The sequence below is a fragment of the Ammospiza caudacuta genome, chromosome 3 (genome assembly GCF_027887145.1).
Source record: "Ammospiza caudacuta isolate bAmmCau1 chromosome 3, bAmmCau1.pri, whole genome shotgun sequence".
Taxonomy (NCBI): Eukaryota; Metazoa; Chordata; class Aves; order Passeriformes; family Passerellidae; genus Ammospiza; species Ammospiza caudacuta.
The window spans coordinates 14,001,153-14,016,265 of NC_080595.1; the positions used below are offsets into that span (position 1 = coordinate 14,001,153).

General features: G+C 49.3%; 2 protein-coding genes across 6 annotated transcripts in view; one reads left to right on the forward strand and one right to left on the reverse strand.

Moving 5' to 3' along the window:
* Window positions 1-4,056, forward strand: part of ATL2 (atlastin GTPase 2) — a 38,428-nt gene extending 34,372 nt beyond the window's left edge. The window contains exons 12-15 of one of the 5 annotated variants that reach the window (XM_058801274.1): window positions 1,545-1,976; window positions 3,202-3,216; window positions 3,323-3,433; window positions 3,843-3,891. In XM_058801274.1, coding sequence (XP_058657257.1) covers window positions 1,545-1,976; window positions 3,202-3,216; window positions 3,323-3,430 — 555 coding nt within the window. In that variant the 3' untranslated portion in view covers window positions 3,431-3,433; window positions 3,843-3,891. Of the gene's footprint in view, window positions 1-1,544; window positions 1,977-3,201; window positions 3,217-3,322 lie in introns of all 5 variants that reach the window. The other 4 variants (XM_058801273.1, XM_058801277.1, XM_058801276.1 and 1 more) reach the window with 4 other exon arrangements.
* Window positions 4,057-7,723: 3,667 nt separating this feature from the next.
* On the reverse strand, window positions 7,724-14,409 carry EIF4A3 (eukaryotic translation initiation factor 4A3). The gene is made up of 12 exons (XM_058801363.1): window positions 14,185-14,409; window positions 13,945-14,017; window positions 13,123-13,189; window positions 12,205-12,267; window positions 11,639-11,771; window positions 10,870-10,950; window positions 10,429-10,570; window positions 9,491-9,629; window positions 8,917-9,032; window positions 8,242-8,349; window positions 8,029-8,156; window positions 7,724-7,921 (listed from the first exon to the last, which is right to left on the reverse strand). The coding sequence occupies exons 1-12, from the start codon at window positions 14,348-14,350 to the stop codon at window positions 7,905-7,907; spliced, it is 1,233 nt and encodes a 410-aa protein (XP_058657346.1). The 5' UTR covers window positions 14,351-14,409; the 3' UTR covers window positions 7,724-7,904.
* Window positions 14,410-15,113: the final 704 nt, after the last annotated feature.

Sequence of the window (15,113 nt, forward strand, 5' to 3'; positions counted from 1 at the left end):
CTGCTCTCTGAGCCTGGCTGTGATGCTGGGGAGGTCTGAGAATGGGTGTGTGTGCAGGGTTCCCACCTGTTAGTTCCCTCTGTGGCCCTTGACAGGCATCTCAAAACCCTGTGGCATGAATTGCACAAGCAGGTGAGCAGACATGTGTTGTGTCAGGCTTGCACAGGGGTGGAGTTCTAGTTCTGTAGTCTCATGCTTCTGAATTGTGGCCATTCATTAGCTGTAAAATCCAAGCATTGAAGTGATTCAAAAATGTAAAGAAACCCCTTTGAAGACAAGAATTACTTTGAAAAACCTGTGTATGTAATTTCCCACTTGCTTCTTCTCTTGAAGATAGTGATCTGGTATGATTCTAGGCTGAATGCTGGATGGATTTCATACTTTGATGTAGTGGTAGGCAAGGTTTTATCGTAGGAAATTCTGAAAACCATTACCTGTCTCGTAAAGCTTAACAGGACTGTGCTTATTGTGAAACTGTACAACCAGAAAGACCAGTAGGTGTGAGAACATGCTACAAACATAGCTCCCCATTAATTAGGCTAATTGTGGTCTTAATTGCTGAAGTAGTTGTTTTGAAATTAAAGTAAGACCAAGTGCTAGTGGCAGACAAGCCAGTTCCATTTGTTAGCAGGCTGTTTGGAGAATGCTCTGCTGGTTTAAGGGAACTCCTCTATTTCCATTTTGGAAAATGTCTTGAAATAGTAAATGTGTTGTTTATAATAAGTGCCAAGTCTGCCTTCCAAACTTGAATCTTCAATGGTTGTTGAGACTCTGTAGCAGTAAGGTTTCTAACTTGGGGTAGGGAATAAACAGAAACAGATGTTCTTTTAAACAGACTTTGTTTCCATAGTAATGTTCCCCAGTACTGTATATTTTTATATCACTGTAGAGATATGCACAAATTATGGAATAGTTTTTAATCCAGATGTCTCATATGATGTTCTTGATCTGACACAGCTCTGAAACTTCTATTTTTAAGAACAGAAGTGGGAACTCTTTGGATTTAAAACTTGATTATGTAAAGGTAGTTCTTGCTGCAGCTTCTGAGTTGTCCTCATGAACCAAAGCCCTCCTTTGCTGAGTGTGCATAACCAAAATACTGTCCTCCTAGTGACCCGAAATGTAAGGAACAACAGGTGCAGTGTCACAGAGGATAAGAAAACAGTGGCAGTTATTTGTGTGGTGGCCTCTTGATCCCCCAGCAGCTCCTGGTGTTTAACGTGCTCTGGGCAATGTGAAGAATCTGTTTTGAAGGGTGAGACTGGTAGGAATTTTCCAGGGAGCTTTGGTGGATGTGGAGGAAATCATTCTGGGGGAAAGCAGGGATGTGTGTGTGGCTGTTGTCCTGTCCTTCTGGGCTTGCCTGAGGAGAGCAGAGGAAGTTCATTCCTGTGCTGTGGGCCTGGGTGTGGCTGGATGGGTGAGCCTCCTGCCCTGCCAGGACCCAGAATCCCTTTGGCTGGGCCTGGGGCTCCCAGAGCCGAGGGGGCAGCAAGGGGCAGCTGCTCTCAGGGTGTGATTCCATGGGTCTGCTTGTCCCTCAGGTGTGTGGGGGAGATAAGCCTTACCTTGCCCCGTCGGACCTGGAGCAGAAGCACCAGGATTTCCGCGAGAGCGCCATCCGCCACTTCCGCTCCGTCAAGAAGATGGGAGGGGAGGAGTTCTGCCGGCGCTACCAGGAGCAACTGGAAGGGGAAATCGAAGAGATCTATGCAAACTTCGTGAAGCACAACGATGGCAAAAACATCTTTTATGCTGCTCGTACCCCTGCCACTCTATTTGCAGTCATGTTTGCCATGTACATAATCTCAGGACTGACTGGGTTCCTTGGCATGAACTCCATAGCTGCCCTGTGTAATCTCGTGCTGGGGATGGCTCTTATATCGTTTTGTACTTGGGCATACGTTAAGTACTCTGGGGAATTCAGAGAAGTTGGAACAGCCATTGATCAGATCGCTGAAGCTATATGGGAACAGGTTGGTATCCGTCTTTATTGCAAAATCTTGCTGTCTTGAGCAGACAAATCAAACAGCTTCTGTTCAGTGCTGAGAGGGAAAAGCTGCTCTAGACCTAATAGAGAATGTTAGTGCTGCCAAAGGGAAAATCTGCTCAGTAGTGTGACTGCTCTCTTCAGGAACAGATGCTGCACACAAGGAATGTTAAATAAGCTTAGGATATTATTGAAGAAGTGCTACTTGAGGTGCAGAAGGTTACTTAGATGGCAAAGGGGACACTTCAAAACTCTCTTTCCTTATTCAGAGCAAGGAATTGATTAGTCCTTGGAGAGAACTGGCTGAGTGATGGCTTTCAGCAGCTGCTACCAGAGGGTGCACAGCAGGTTTTGTCCATCAGGGAGACTTGTGCTGTCTGTGACAGCTTCAGTGGGTGCCACTGCTGTTTGCAAGGAATACTCAACAAATTCCTGAAAGAAAAGATGTGAGTGTAAGGACAGCAGAGCTGGAGGAGAAAACTTTCTGCATAGAGATTTTGCTGCCTAAACTTAACTGTGCCAGTAAGGTCAATGTAGAGAATTCCTGACCAGTAGTTTTTGGAGCATTCTGACTAGCTCTGTCCAGTGCCAGTAGAAGGAAAGCACTTTGCTGCTGTTGTTACTGGAAATAAAGGGTGCACTGAGCTTATCTGGGGTGACATTAAAGTGTGTCCTGTGAGGCATGTGCAGATAACTAACTGCAGCCTTCTGCACAGATGCTTGCTTCCACAGCTGGAAAATTCCTGTGTTCAAGGCTGATCCTAGGCACTGGTACACTAGGCCTATCTGAGCAACCTGCTGAGGGTCCCAGTCAGGCTTTGAGTTACACTGGAGCAGAAAAAATGGATTCTTAAAAATAGAGAAATGAGCATCAGTAAATCAGTTGGTAGCTAAATCTTGAGTAAGCATCACTGACTAGTGATTAAAATTGAGGCTCTCCAGTACCACTGGAGCTGCTGCTGCCCAGAAGGCTTGGTTTGGCTGCTGCCTTCCCTGGGAGGGGGAGAGCTTGGCTTATGCTGGCAGGAGCTTGCCTCCCAGGGGCTGGAGGAAGGGGGTCTCCAAAAGCCCTCAGCAGTGTTGCTGTTAGAGCTGCACATCACCAGTAACATGCAAAGCACTGCAGTCCTGTCTGAGTCACTCTGATTAAATACTCATTCTTGCTGTTGTTTTTTCTGAATCTCTGCCTTTCTTTTCCCTCCTTGCTTCAGAGGAATCCCAGGAAGGTGAGAAGTTACTGGCAATCAGGTTTTTTTTTGTTTTTCTGAACTTGATTGAGTTTCTGCTGTGTTGTTAGAGCCCTTTTTCCTAACAGCTGAATTCGTGTTTTAGGTGTTTTCCAAACTCTTTGAAGTCCTTAGACGCCGAACGGTTCGTCGTGCTCTCACATCAGTGCCGCGACAGCGACTCTCATCCAACAATAACAAGAAGAAAAACTAGCCAGTATTTTTAACTTTCTTTCTGTATCTGAAGTGTTCACACTTACACATATAGGACAATAAGCTGGACCGTCTGGGCCGGTCTGCATAAATGCTGTAACCATACCAGACTGATGCTGCATATGGGGTATGGAATTGCACATCCATCTTCTAGGAACTGTAAAGTGGTTTGAATTCAGTGAAATACTGCTGTGTAGGAGGGGTATCACTTGTGTCCATAGCATGTGACTGCTTTAACCTCATTACTCTAGCAGCAAAATTCATTTCTCTTTCAGTTCATGCCACTTTGTGTCAGACTTCATCATTCTAAGTTTTTTCATGATTTCAAATCTCATCTCTTTATATGATTTTATATCTTCTTTTCCTTGGTTACCTCATTTTCTTGTTTCTTTTGCACATCTCTCATTCCACAGGTGTTGAAGCCCATGAGTGATAATTTGATGGAGGATCATATGAGGCAGTCTGTAAAAAACTCTATCAAAGCAGGCCTGACCGAGCAGGTGGCTCACCATGCCAGACTAAAGACAGACTGACAGTTCGTCTCCTCTTCAACTCTGCCCTCTCATCCTAGACATGCTTGCTGTACCATGAGAACTCAATAATAAAAAAAAAAATAAATAAAAATAAACCAAAGTTTACAATCAACTGTAGAAGTAGTTTAGTGTGATTGGCTTCACAGATTGCTGCCATCACCGGGGAAGAGTTACATTTGTCAGTGCTCAGCTCTCAGACAAACTGGTGCCATGGAGCCCGCTGGGGTGGGAGGGAGCGGCTCAGTTTTAGGCGTTTGGGGAAGGGAGGGGGAGCTTCCCCAGCGTTGTGAGTCCGTGCGGGCTCTGGCTTACAGGGGAGCCCGTCCCCTGCAGCAGCTGACTTCAGGGACGTGTCACGATCAGCCCCATCCAGCTGTGCTCTCCCCGATGGCCCCAGCTCGGCACCACCCCGGCAGCTCCCGCGAGCGTTTCTGTGCGCGGCCGGTGCAGCCGTCGGAGCAGCCCCTCCATTACAACGCGTCTCCTGCTTTCTTGCCTTGTCCCAGTGTTACACAGATGCATGTGCTGGTTCCTCACGCAGAACTGGGCTGTCAGGGAGGCAGTGGCTCAGCACAGAGGGTGCCTCGCCTTGAACTCGCAGACCTGGTCCCGAGGGAGGTGCATATCGGAACTGAGCTGTCTTTTTCTGCAGTTTAGCCTTCATGTATATAATATTGCCATTAATTCTACTGGGGAAGAAATTCCATCCAAAAATGTTGCCTACAGCTACCAAGCAATGAGTTAGGATTGTCTGTACAGTGTGTTTAGTTTTTATTTTTTAAGAAATCACAGATAGGGCATGTATATGAAATATAAATATATAAATACGATTTTGTATCAAAGTTTTGTAGTTTATGGCAAAACCTGGTTCTGTGGTAGCTAAGTGCAGTTCCTGTAAAGGAATGTTTGTGGCTCATGTAAATGTGTGAATGCATCAACAATTTGAAGTTTTTTGATATATTTGTGATATTTACCTGCCTTGAGCACTGCAATCTCTCACCCCCTTGGAAAAATCAATGGGAATGTTTGTTGTGAAACTCTTGTCTTCTGTTGCATTTTAAAGTTATTTCCTGTAATTTATTTTCAGTACATGATTAAAATCAGTTGTGTATATATTAAATGAAATCCGTGCTTATTTTTAAAAGATGTTCAAGTATTGTATTCTACTACATAAACTATGTCAAATACTTATCCTGACAATTATATGAACAGATTTGTTCTATTGTACTTCATAGCTTTCTATTGAAGCTGATGTTCCTCTCATGCTTGTCTCTGGAAGGTGACCTCTGTCCAGCTCATACCCCCTCCCTGTATAGGAAAACCTCCTGCTGTTCTTAAGCACGCTTTTGACTTGTGGAGTTGCTTGTCAGATTCTGCCTTCCGACAATTGTATCACTCTGAAATCTTGTTACTGGCTTTACTTTCATTCTTGGCTAAATCGGTATCAACTGTGTGGAGTGTAAAGGCAGCTAAACAATTAACTGCTGTAGTTTCAGCTGGAAATGGCTGTGTGCAATAGCTGGGTTATTTGCATTCCTAAATGGTAACAATTTTCATCAACATTTGAGCTTTAACATCTCCCCTCTCTTGAGTGAGGGAAATCATCTGTCTAGGACTAAAGCAATTGCACTGTGACTTTTGCACTGCAAAGAACTGCTGGGGAGTGGTGGTTACCTGTCCTCTGCAGGTGAGGGCTCAGCTCCAGGGGAATGATGCTAAAGATGAGGTAGGAATGTCGCATTTTATGATATCTCAACCTGTACAGATTAAATACTGTTATTCAAACAAGCCCGGGCTTTGGTGATTAATCTCTTACTAAGCAAATGAGTCACACGGGGGCTCACAGGGCCATGCCTGCCCTTGCTGCTCCTGGTCTCCAGGAAGGTGCAGGTCAGATTTGAGGCTGTGCTCTGCAAAGATGGGAAAAGCAGAACTCTTCCCAGCATGTGGACAAGGAGTTGGGAGGCTTTATACAGACTCTTCTTCAGGGTTTATGGGTGCAGTTCCTGAACACTGTGCCACCAAGTTGCAGCATGAATGCAAAATCCCCTCGAGCTTGTGGGAGGGAGGGAAGGGAGGGAAGGGGAGGGGTCACAAAGACTTTTAACCAGGTCTAGGAAACGGTTTGGAAATGGCTGGAGCATGGCTGGAGCATGTCCTTGTATGGCCCTGTTGACTGTTAACCCCATCTCACCCTTCCCTGGAAAAGGGGACTCCACTCTGTGGGCACAGAGGTCAAAGTGCCAGGCACTGGAATGGGACCTGCACTTTGGAGTGGCAGCAGCCTGGAGTGAGGTTGTGTCACTTGAACAGCCAGCTGGATTTAGCCAGCAAGGAGGGTAAGGGAGCCAGGTGTGGGAGCAGTTCTAGGTCTGGCTGGACACATCTGTTTTTGCATGAGGGACAAGGTCTGGGCTGGTTTGGGGGCTGGGGGCTCCATTTTCATGTGTGACTGCCTCTGTGGGGGCAAGAGAGGCTCTGCAAGGGCCACTTGAGGGGCAGTTGTGTCTCAAGGCCAGCTGCTGGGAGCAGGCACTGTGGGGATGTCAGGGGTGCAGCTGGGGGCTCATGTCCATCTGCTGGCTACTGGAGCAGACTGGTGATCATCCCCAGGCTGGATCCTGGATGAGCTGCCCCTCCTTGCCCAGTTCTGGAGGGATACAGAGCCTGTGTGTGTATTGTCCCCAACAGCCCTTCATGGTGACCATGGACAGGGTGAGGGTGTTGGTGCTGTTGTCCCAGTGCTGAAGACTGACCTGGAAGGATGGCGTGAGCACATTCCCTGTGTGTGCCCAGTGGGAATGCTGGCTCGGCCTTGCTGCTGTGAGGACATGAAGCTGTAGTGGCCTCACCTCCATGGGCAACCCCTTACAATCAGTACTCCTAGTAGAACAAGCTTAGCATTTCTCACCCTCTGTGTACTGGTAAGAACATCAGGTTGGTACACGGAGTGGGTTCCTCAGGGAAATGAGGAGTTTCACAGGGCTTTAAAGGAGGTGGCAGCTGCCTTCTCTACCTGGACTATTCCACTGCTACTCAGGAAAGGAGTTCTGAGCGCTGATCCAACTCTGTGCAAACTGTGGTGTACTCAGGCCTTGCTTGCCCTGTCCTTCCTGAGCATGCAAAAAGCTGAATTTAGGAGGAAAAGCAGAGAGCAGAAGATGGTAACTGACCTGTGGCCAACTCCTGCCTCACAGAGGGACACGGCAGAGTGAGGTACGAAAGCTACATGGAAAATCCTACAGCTGGCAAAGTACAGCATTGTGCCAGAGACAGACACAGGAGCAGAGGTGACAGGGCAGATGTAACAAGGTACAGCAGCAGAAAGAGGTGGAGATGGTGACAAGACAGGATACTTGTTCCTTCTGTTCTGGAGTGTGTGCCCAAGTTCCTTGGGATAGGAAATCCCCATCTGGAGCACTACATGTGGTGATTTCTGGCTCCAGAAAGACTTGACCAGCAGGAAATTTCTGGCTATCTCCTAACTTAATTTTCCTACCGCAGACTAGGGCCAGGCCACAGATTTTTCCTGTAGATGTCTGATCCCTGAAGGTTAAGTTAAGGAAACTAAAAGTACATCAGGTGGCGTGGCACAACAATAACAAAAGGGCAGAGAACAGGAAGCCCTGTGTTCTATGGACCCAGATATGGGCAGTGTCCAGTGTTTTGTTTCATTATGCCAGCCAAGTACAGCAGTATCTCAAAACACCCTGCCTGTTACTGTGCTGGGTTCAAGTAATTAAATACAGTAATTAATTACAGGTTATGGTAAAACTTCCTTTTTTAATTGAAAAACACGGGTGGGAGTACAGACAATATTTACACAAGTTCTCAAGTGCAGCTCAACTCAAGAACATATGACAAATACGATAAAAGGATGTGGGTCCAAAAGAGAATTATGGAGGGTACCAAAAGGTACAACTTCCTGCTAACCACGGACCTTCAGATCAGATCAGCAACTGAAAAAGAGAAAAGGCAAGGATTAGAAGCATTAACTGAGTGTGTGACTCACAGCCCAGCACTGCTGCCCCAGGCTGCCCCCAGAGGAAGGGCCAGCAGCACGAACCGTTCATGGGCATCTCGTCGATCTGGGTGGAGTAGTACTGCTCGATGTCCCGCAGGATGCGGATGTCGTCGTTCTTCACAAAGTTGATGGCGACGCCTTTCCGGCCGTACCTGCCCGAGCGGCCGATCCTGCAGAGGCACGAGGGAAGAGGGAATGGAGCCACTGTGGGAGACTTCCCCCAGCCCCAGGGGCCCGAGGGAAGCCCCAGCCTACCTGTGTATGTAGAGCTCTCTGTTGTTGGGCAGGTCGTAGTTAATGATCAGCGACACCTGAGGCACATCCAGGCCTCGAGCCCAAACGTCTGTGGAAATGAGAACTCGGCTGCAAAGAGAAGGGCACAGTCAGGACTTTTCTGGGAGCCCCCAGTCTGCAGCACAGAGCATCCCCTCTTTTCTGGGAACCCCCAGGCTCCAGCACAGAGCATCCCCTCTTTTCTGGGAATCCCCCAGGCTCCAGCACAGAGCATCCCCTGCTATTCCATGCTCCCCCCTGCCCACAGCACACCAGCAGTATCCACACTTCTGCTGCATGGAAAGCTGTCCCTTGCACTAGCAGCAAACTACAGCCAAGACAGGACCAACACAGCTTGGATCTTTCAGAAGGAATAATGTTCCCAAGTGTTTAAAATACCGAGGATGCAGCACAAACATTTCTCCTTGAATTTTAAATGCAGCAACTTCCAACGTCTTCAGCAAAATAGAACAGACTAATTCTACACCCAGAGGTATGAGTTTCCCTCCTTGGAAAATGGTAAGCTCTCAACCCTTCCACACCAGAGGAGATCAGAGTTCTCCTCAATCTGAGCTAACAAAGCCTTGAGACAGAGGCATTAGGGTTTCCCTGCCCCGAGGCAGCACTGATCTAAGCAATGCTACTTGGGGCATTTACCTTGCGCCAGATCTGAACTCTTTCATGATGGACTCTCTCTCCTTCTGGGGCATGTCCCCATGCATGGAGGAAACGGTGAAGTTGGCTTCCCTCATCTTCTCTGTGAGCCAGTCGACCTGTGAACACAGCCTGGGTTAGCTCCTTGCTCAGACAGCCAAGCACAGCAGCTGAGCTCCAGAATGTTTGCTGATAGGCTGCTGTGGACTGAGAGACACCTCCACAAGCATTCTGAGACTAAGGGAAGTAAATAATCCTTACAAAGCATCAGCTGAGTGATACAGGGCTCCACAAGCCCTGAGAGGAAAGGAATTAGGAGCATTTATTCAGGAATTGTGGGTTTGCTCCAGGAATTATAAGCAGTTAGATTGAGCACATTCTTACTTTTCTAAAAAGGCAATTCCTGTCCGCTATCTCAGGTCTGCCCCTGTTGCTTTAAGTTAGGCACATCCCCAAGGTTTAATCTCTGGTCCTACTGAACTATTTCCAAATGGGGGAGCAACCAGACCTCTTAACTAATCCAGCATTGTTGGAGTCACCCTCAGGAAGCACCAAGCCCCTGTGATGGCCCCTGTACCTTTCTCTTGGTGTTACAGAAGATGACAGCCTGGGTGATGGTCAGCGTGTCGTAGAGATCACACAAGGTATCAAACTTCCACTCTTCCCTCTCCACAGCCACGAAAAACTGCTTGATTCCTTCGAGGGTCAACTCATCACTGCAAGGAAGAGCACCACAAGCAGTTAGAGGGGCTGGGTGTGCTTCACCAGAGACCACCCTCTGCCCCATGTGCTGGGGGCTGCTGGGTCCAGATGGAATCCAAGTAGTTCTAGAAAGTCCTGGGAAAACTCAGCTTTAAGAAGAGCCCTGAATGTGACCTGTTCAGCAGAGACTGGAAGTGCTCTGCTCCAGCCAGCCAGCTCCAAAGGGGAACACTTCTGTTCTCATCATTTTTACATTCCAGCTTTTTGACAAGAGAGACTGAAGAAAGTCTCAAGAAGCTCGAGTGTACTGAATGGGGCAGTCTAAGAGCTCAGGCAAGAGGGAGGCTCCTCCCAGGTCCCAGTGCACAAGGATCTATGACACCACCCAGATGTAAACTGTGCCTCCGAGAACACCCAGGATCAGTTGCCTAAAGGGGGTTTTTGCCTGCTGTGTAACAGGAAATTTTAACAGGAAGCCTAAAGAAATCCTCCAGGGAAGCCCAGGAATTGGATAAGTGTGAAGGATAGATTTCCATGAGGAGAGACTGCTATCCATGGGGAGAGTGAGGGGACTCATTCCCTTAGGGATGAGAGAATGTCCTGTGCTGAGCAGTAGCACACAGAAGTGGACAAGGACAAAGTCAGGGAGATAAGCCAGCCCCTGCTGGGAAACAGGACACGAGCATAACTGTGGACACTCAGGAATGATGAGAAGGAACACAGACTCCCTGAACATTTAAATCAGTGATACTGTGAACTGCCCAGGGCTGCACCAGCTCAGAGTCCCTGCTCTCTCCAAGGAAACTCACTGACCGTTTCACCAGGATGCGGATGGGGTCTGTCATGAACTTGTTGGTCATCTCCAAGATTTCATGTGGCAAAGTGGCGCTGATCAGAACCACCTGTGTGGCTGGAGGCAGGTATCTGTACACATCATAAATCTGCTCCTTGAAGCCTGCAGTGCAAGTCAAGCCACACACAACAGTTAGCACATCCTCTCCCAAATCTCCTCCTCTTCCACAATCTGATCTGGAATTCAGAACTGGGTCTATACTATGAGATTAACATAAATGTGTGAATTGGTAACATCAGACAAGGCTCATTGTATACCTTAACCAGCCTATACCTAACTGTAACAGTCTAACTTTTTAAACTTTAACATTTAACTTTTTATAAGTGGGTCTGCCAGCTGGGACACCCTACAATCTCAAAGAAGCAAGAAAAAAGGAAGTAGAAGGGAGACAAATGTTTTACCTTTATTAAGCATTTCATCTGCTTCATCCAAAACCAGCATTTTGATGGCACGAGTTCTCAGACTTCTGCGACGAATCATATCTGTAAGATTTCACTTTGTGAGATGAGAATGCTCTGAAGGCAAGTGAGCCCCAGCACTGTCAGGGCATTTTGGTGGAGGAAGGACAGATGTGAGAAACACAAAATGCCAGGTGAACTTGATGTCAACAGAATCCACAAATCCTGTTTGAGAGTCAGCCCAGCTCAGCAGCTGCTAAGTTTTAGTGGATTTTTTTTCACTTGTGGGGACCAGTTCATGTTCTCCCAGTGACAGGAGGAGCTTGTGTAAGTGCTGTGTGTTCATCAGACAGCCAGAAGATGGGAGCCTGACGGCCAACACTGCCCCTGTGGTAACTGCATGAGCAGTAAATGCTAAACTCTTCATGCAGCAGAACCAGAAGGTACCAGCTGCGAGTGCACCTGATTTAACAAAGATGGAGCAACCACCGGGACACAGAAAACGTGGGCCTAATTCTGAGCCCGTTCATCAGGCCTGGCTCCTATCCCCTTGAAGATTCAGGGACTGTAATACTTTCTCCTTTTTCCAAAGCCACCACATAAAGAGTCACCTCAACAATGGAAAGCAAAGCATAAACAGAGAGAACGCAAATACCATCACCACTGATTTCCCCCAGTCTTTCCCAGGCACACGAGCACTAAGTTGTTACCTTGTTACACTTCCTCTCAAGGTTACATTGCCAGTGTTACAATAAACGCCAGGATTCCTTACCAAACACCCTGCCAGGAGTGCCAGCCACCACGTGCTGCCCATAATCCAGCTTGCGGATGTCCTCGCCCACGTTGGTGCCCCCGATGCAGGCGTGGCACTGCACGTTCATGTAGTCTCCCAGGGCGAGAAGGCCCTGTTGGGGACAAGGGAAGGGATTCACTGCCCCAGCTCTGCCCAGGCTGCCTTTGCCAGGAGAGGCAGGTCTGTGCAGCCACGCTGTGGGCTTTTCTAAGAGATGTCAGCACAAGGATTTTTTAATGTCTGTTACCCAAACCTCCATAACAGCAGGCCTTAAAACACTAGGATCCCTGTGTCCTCAGGGATCACAACTGCTTTAGACGGGCTGGCCTTAAAAACTCAAGGCTCTGCAAAACCTCAGCCTGCCAAGCAATGAATATAATGCCAAGGGGCAAACAGCCCTATATCAAATCATACTTTTTATTTCCCTCAGGAACAGAAGAAAAAGTGGAAGCTGTGTTTGTTTGCTTTGAGCTCTGCTAGAGAATGCCCAGAGCACGGCCCCAGGCCTTGCAAGGTTCCCCAGACAAGGAGTGCAGTGCTCCTACCTTCTGGATCTGCACAGCCAGCTCCCGAGTCGGCGCCAGGATCAGGGCTTGGGTCTCACGGACCTGGTTAGAGCAGGGAATCACAGGGATTAACCACAGGCACAGCCAGGCATGCAAGAGGTGATGGAGATCACAGAACAAAGCTGTGAAATGCCACAGCTGAAGGATTTAGCACAGAATTTTGGGCTAAAAAAAGAGAAAAAGGTGTGTACATTTCTTGCTAAATAGAACCAAATTTCAAGTCCTTCAGTTCTGTGTGTTTGGCTCAGATAAACACCTTGCATTGCTCAAGGACTCAAAGACAAAGTTTTGAAGTATCACCATTAAAAGTATTATGAGCACTTTACAGAAATAAATCAAAAGCTGTCCTTTCCACTTAGAACATGCAACCTTAATTTTTATGTCCCCAGACATATGAGTAACAATCCCAGCCCACTGAGAACCACCCTTTTATTCAACTGCATCTGCACATCCAATTATACCCCAAAACTGCTGGATGGACACAATGCCCCTGAGCAGAACAAGGCAAACAGCTGTCAGTCAAAAACCCAGCTTGGATTCTGTGCAATGAATCGGATCACCTATCACCAGATGGGCTGATGATGCTATTGGGACTGTCTGGAGACAATTCTGCTTGCTGAGAGATTAACTTAGCCCTAACAGGTGAAAGAGGTCAGCTGTTAAAGACAACTTTATCATTACAAGACATCAGCTGAACTTATTTTACCAGACTGACTTTAACAGTTAAATTGTTACAGAGTCTGGTGAAGTTCTCAGTCAGAATTCTGTCTGAGGTTCACTACCCATAATGAAAAGATTTCAAAGTAAAACTTCATTTATTCACTCTTAACACATTTCCATGATGAAGACCAGTGATTTAGTAAAAATTATTTTTAGCACGTGCTGCTCTGAGATTACCTGTATATCCAGGCATTGCAGAACAGATATGGAGAACGTTGCTGTCTTCCCTGTTCCCGACTGTGACCTGAGAAACAGATGTTTGGTGAATACTCTGCATGTCTGGACAAACAGCACAGGCAATTCAACACATTCCACCCCTCTGTGCAAAGAGCTCAACAGTGCCAACAAAGGTTTGTTATGATCAGAGCCTGATCTGCTGTCAGGCAGCTCTGAGAGCTGCAGTATCAGGGACAGAACACTCCAGAGTCCCCAGCTCTGGCACCTTCACTCCTTATCAGACCAGCATTTTCACTTTCTGCCATCTGCCACACGTACACGTTTTTCATGTAAATGACAGATAAACCAATGCAGTTTGCAAGGCCAGTGACTTGCACTGGTGACCAAGAAAGGATTTCTTCAGTGGGATGCATATCCTTCTTTGTCTCTAAGACATATTTAGGTTAGTTTACAGTAACTAAACCTAACAAACTTCTGGCATTAACTGGCAGAGGATCACAACAAGTTAGGCAATTTCACTGTTTGCTTGTCACACCATAAAACCACAGAGTAGTTTGAATTGGAAGGGAATTAGACAACATCCAGCTCCATCTCCCACCCTGCCATGGAAGGGACACCTCCCACCTCTGCATGGCCCAGAGCCCCATCCAGCCTGGCCTGGAGCACTTCCAGGGATGGGACACCCACAGCTGCTCTGGCCAACCGGTCCCCGTGTCCCGCCAATTTCAGGTCATTCCCCACACCCTGCCAGGCACCAGCCCAGGCCGATCCCGCTTCCAGCCTCAAGGCAGGGAACGTGCCCGACATTCCCCCTGCACTCACTGGGCGATCACGTCCCTGCCCTTGATGATCTGCTTGATGGCTCGCTGCTGGATGGCCGACGGCTTCTCGAACCCTGCGGGGCCAAGAGACACCGTCAGGCCAGGCCGGGCCGCAGGGCGCAGGCGCGGCCGGCCGCACATCCGGGCCCCGCCGCGGCCCCCGCACCGCTCCGAGCCCTCAGCCCGAGCCCGGCCCGCGCCCCCGGCCCCGCGGCCCTTCCCCTCCGGCCCCGCCGCCCACCGTAGGCGTAGATGCCGCGCAGCAGGTCCTCCCGCAGGCCCATGGTGTCGAAGGTGGGCGTCACGTCCACCTCCTCGCTGGTCTCGAACTCCACCTTGGTCATGTCCTCCTCCTTCATGAGGCGCTTCCGCGCCGAGCCGCCCGCTGACCCCGCGGACCCCGCCATGGCCGCGCCGCCGCCGCCGCTGCCGCACAACGCCCGCCGCGCGCGCCCCGCTCCGCCACTGCGCCTGCGCGGGGGGCGGGCCGGGAGCGGCGTGGCGCGCGTGCGCCTGCGCGGAGCGTGCGCGTGAGGCCACGGGGCGCGCGCGCGGGAGCACGGGACGGGCGGGGCTTGGAAGGGCCCTGAGGGGATCGGCCCGGATGGGTCTGGAGTGTCCCCAGAGAGGGGGAACCTGTGACCGTCCTTCCCTGGGCAGCCCGTTCCAGTGCCCTGCCACGCTCGGTGCAGAGAAGTTGTTCCTCGTGCTGAGGTGGAACTTCGTGTTTTAGTTTACGGCCACTGCTCCTTGTCCTGCCGCTGGGCGCCACTGTAAAGAGCCTGGCACCATCCTCTTTGCACCTGCCTGTGGGATATTTGTATGTACTGACGAGATCCCCGCTCAGTCCTCTCCTCTCCAGAGTAAGCAAGTCCAGCCCCCTCAGCCTCTCCTCAGTCCCGTCATCACCTCATCGCCCTCCGCTGGAGCCTCTCCAGGAGCTCCTTGTCTTTCCTGCCCTGAGGAGCCCACAACTGGGTATAGCACTGCGGAAAGAGCTGAGTAAAAAGGCGGCATCAGCTCCCTCCGCCTCCTGCCGCTGCTCCTCCCGATTCACCCGGGAAATGCATCCAGGGCGCCGGACGGGATGTGCGCGCGGCCTGCGCATGCGCGGGGTGTCAGGGCCGAACGGAGCCGGGCCGAGCCGATGCTGCAGTGCCTCCGTCCCCG

Excerpts from the sequence above, each read along its gene's own strand:
- EIF4A3 (XM_058801363.1), bottom strand. The coding sequence starts at position 14,350 with ATGGCGGGGTCCGCGGGGTCAGCGGGCGGCTCGGCGCGGAAGCGCCTC. Across the intron at positions 11,772-12,204 it reads TGGCTGTGCAGATCCAGAAG|GGCCTTCTCGCCCTGGGAGA; the intron begins GTAGGAGCACTG and ends TGTCCCCAACAG. Across the intron at positions 10,571-10,869 it reads AGATGAAATGCTTAATAAAG|GCTTCAAGGAGCAGATTTAT; the intron begins GTAAAACATTTG and ends CTTGCACTGCAG.